Below are 3,816 nucleotides of genomic sequence, written 5' to 3'. Positions count from 1 at the left end.
CAAATTCATATAAATAAATGGTTTTGTATCTTCACTTCCAGTCCCCTACTCCCAACCTACTCTCTCTCTCTCTCTCTCTCTCTCACACACACACACCTGCAATTCCTTTTGCTTCCATGGCCATTTCTTCATCTGGGTATCTTTAAATTCTCATTTAAACACCAAAAACCAAACAAAAACAAAAATTAATATTACAACCACCAATCATTCAACTTCTCAACATTTCAAACCAGTTTTCTTCTTCTTCCCCTGTTTCATAACATTATTATTATTGTTATCATCTCTGTGTTACCAATTTTCAAAAAAAATGCTGGATAACCCAGATATGTTCGAATCAAGCGCTTGTTTCGATCCAAACACTGCAACCCATCATCACCAATTGCTCATTAACCACCTCCAAATCCCCAATTTCACCGCCATTGAACCACCTGCAGACCACAATCACCACCAGCAACACCTCATGAACATCGAAGTTGACCACCAAGTCAACTGGAATCAAATGGGTATCACTCAAACCCCACCAGATCTTCTCAATCTGTTCCAATTGCCCAAATGCGCATCATCAATCTGTTTTTCAAACCCGACCCAAATTGAGAATTCGGGTCAAGTACTGTACGACCCGGGGCTACCGCAGCCTCCGTTGTTTCGGGAACTGTTGAATTCGCTTCCGAACGGGTTTAATTTGACGGGTTTCGGGGAAATGTTTAATAATAATAATAATAATAATAATATGGAAAGAGGGGAACAGAGTAGGTTGTTTGATGCAGGGGATGGGGTGTTGGAGTTTGGTGCAGGGATTATTAATATTAATGGGAAAGGGATTAATAATAATAAAGATATGAAACATTTCGCTACTGAGAAACATAGGAGGCAACAAATGGGAGGCAAGTTTGAAGCCTTGAAGCAATTGATTCCAAATCCCAGTAAGGTATGACAACTTTGATCATTTTGATCCGTTGAAACGGGTATAAACAAGCCGAGTTGAGTCGGCTTGGTTTGTTTATACTAGCGAGCTGAAATGTTTAGTTTGAACTTGGCTTGTAAAAAACTCGAGCTAGCTTATGGCTTGTAGAACCAACTCGTTTAATTTAATAAAATTTAAATTTAGAAGTTTCACACATAATCTATATAAAACGGTGCTCAATATTTTTAGTACACTTGTACGCAAAATTTATAAGCAAACAGAATTTATAATTTGTTTACATATAAAACTTGTGTAATACTCTTGGCTTATAGTTTTGTGTTGTACATCATGTACTATGGTTGTAACCAACTGAAACGAGCCAACATGAGCTAGGTTACGTTCACAAATCAAGTAAAATGTTGAGCTTGAGCTTGAATTGTAAAACACTCGAGCCAACTCGTATACTTTGAAAACATAGTTTTATATATTTGCAGAGAATGAAATATATAAAACAAAAAATATAATATATATTAAAATTTGTCTTACACTTTTGGTTATATTTAATTTTATACATTAAAATTTTGGCTTTAAGCTAAACAAGCAACGAGCCAGTTAAATTTGTCTAACAAGCGAGCCCATGACCCGAGCTTGCCTTGGCTCGGGCTCAACTCGTTTACAAACTAACCAATTTTTGTGAGAAATTTCATAATAATTTTTGGTGAATATGATGAGAATTAAACATTTTGATTCATGTAAGACTTTTTCATGTGAAACTAATGGTTTTAATGTTTTATACACCCTTAAAATCTTTAATATTTTAATAAATTTAATTATTTCAAACTTGTTTTCATGTCGAAATAACATTAACAAAAGGCTGATCGCGCATCAATCGTTGGAGATGGGATAGAATACATCAACGAACTCAAAAGAACCGTGGAGGAACTCAAGATTTTGGTTGACAGGAAGCGATGCAACCGAGGCAGGATGAAAAAACACAAAGCCGAAGACCACTTGACTCTAGACGTGGAGAGCATTTACACCCGAAGCAACGGCAATGGTGGTGATACTGGTCATGACCAACAAGGTTACAATGGAAACTCAACTTCCACCATGAGGAGTTCATGGCTACAAAGGAAATCGAAAAACATCGAAATCGATGTTCGAATTATTGATGATGAAGTTACAATAAAACTGGTACAACAATAGAGGATTAATTGTTTGTTACTAGTTTCAAAAGTGCTTGATGACCTTCAGTTGGATTTGCATCATGTTGCTGGTGGTCTCATTGGTGACTTCTATAGCTACCTATTTAACACTAAGGTACAACTTTTTAAGCACATGTTACTACCTATTCTGTGTATGTAAAGGTTTATTTATGATTTGAATGACATGTGCAGATTTGTGAAGGGTCCTCTGTTTATGCAAGTGCTATAGCTAATAAGCTAATTGAGGTGGTGGACAAACAATATGCAAGTATCCCAGTCAGTTCTGGCGAATAACATAAGGTACAGCTTTTACTGCACAAGGTACAACTTTCTTATGCATAATGTACTAGTGTTCTCTGCATAAAGTACAATCCATCCAATAGTGAAGAGATGGAGACACTTTTTACATGGTGTTTCTACATTTGGGCATGCATCCTTGCATGCTTATCTGCCTTTTTCTTTTTTGAGGTTGTTTTATTGTTTCATATATGTTTTGAAAATATAAATGTTGAATGGTTCTTGACTTCTTCTTTAAAACTGATTTTGTATATCAGTTTGACTTGCTTTACAAAATAGAAAAAGAATAAAAAATCAATTTGTTTTGAAATTAAAAACACACTTTGCACTATTCCATCTCACATATTTTCCCAAATGATGAAAGATGTCATTTAAATTCAAACTTTTATTTAACTAAAAAACCACTAAATTTTGATTTTTTTAACAATTACTCAATTAGTTAAAAATAAAGGACTTAAATAAAAATTCATAAAACTTGATTGTATATAGTGATTATTCTTAAAAAAATAACTATTCCATATTTTTTTATTGTTTTCTAAAAACATTCAATTCAATTATAATATAGAGACATGTAAACGGGCATCAAGCTTTGTCGCAATCCTTTTTATTATTTTAAAAAGTTTAATTTGAAATAACATAAAAAGTTTAATCTGAAATAACATGTAAAGAAAATTTGAAGTTTCATAATGCGTTGACGTCAGTTATTCACTATATTCATTTAAGAAAAATTTAAGTGGTTTTTTTAAAGAAACCAAGAAAGCAAATGTTAATGAGTGTAAATATAGATATTTTGATACTTCTTATTTATCTCTTTACCTCTTTATTGGTTTTTATTTCTAACTTAAATGTTTTTATTAACTTAACTTATTTTGCAGATTTATGAGGATTATATGGGCTAATGCTTGTTTGGTTAGATACTAACATGTCTTGAAGCACTTGAGAGAAGACATCAAGATGAATTTTTCATAAAATTTGGGATTTGAAAATGACATTATTATAGGATCAATTTACTAAAACCGAAATAAAACAGCGGTAATTGGGGTATTTGGAATTATATTTGTGAATTTGTGATTGTGGGTTTGAAAATTGATTGTTTAAATTGGCATCAGATGAATATGGTTGGTTTCTTTGCAATATGTTGTAGTGTTTTTTCTTGTTCGTGTTCTTGTTTTTTAAAAGAATTTTAACAAAAATTATTACTAATTTACAAATCAAAAGTGAATTTTGTTCTTTATTATATTGATAATCTTTTAAACGGTGCCACTTGCAACACTTATTATTATTTTTAAAGCAAATTTCATTAAGAACCAAAAAACCGACCTATCGAGATGCTGGCAGGGCTAGAGAACAAGACAACGAGCTAGATTACAACATCAATCTTTTCCAACTAGACCAATCTGTATCTAAACA

General features: G+C 32.7%; 1 protein-coding gene across 1 annotated transcript; it reads left to right on the top strand.

Moving 5' to 3' along the window:
* Positions 1 to 296: 296 nt before the first annotated feature.
* Positions 297 to 2,402, top strand: LOC143589841 (transcription factor bHLH91-like). The gene is made up of 3 exons (XM_077070483.1): positions 297 to 928; positions 1,778 to 2,224; positions 2,302 to 2,402. The coding sequence occupies exons 1-2, from the start codon at positions 308 to 310 to the stop codon at positions 2,108 to 2,110; spliced, it is 954 nt and encodes a 317-aa protein (XP_076926598.1). The 5' UTR covers positions 297 to 307; the 3' UTR covers positions 2,111 to 2,224; positions 2,302 to 2,402.
* Positions 2,403 to 3,816: the final 1,414 nt, after the last annotated feature.

Source organism: Bidens hawaiensis, unplaced genomic scaffold (assembly GCF_021521415.1).
Source record: "Bidens hawaiensis isolate Kalapana, Puna unplaced genomic scaffold, B.hawaiensis_p1.1 tig00037905_1, whole genome shotgun sequence".
NCBI classification, from domain to species: domain Eukaryota; kingdom Viridiplantae; phylum Streptophyta; class Magnoliopsida; order Asterales; family Asteraceae; genus Bidens; species Bidens hawaiensis.
Note: the sequence above shows the minus strand (reverse complement) of the source record. Positions and strands in the feature narration are given on the sequence as shown.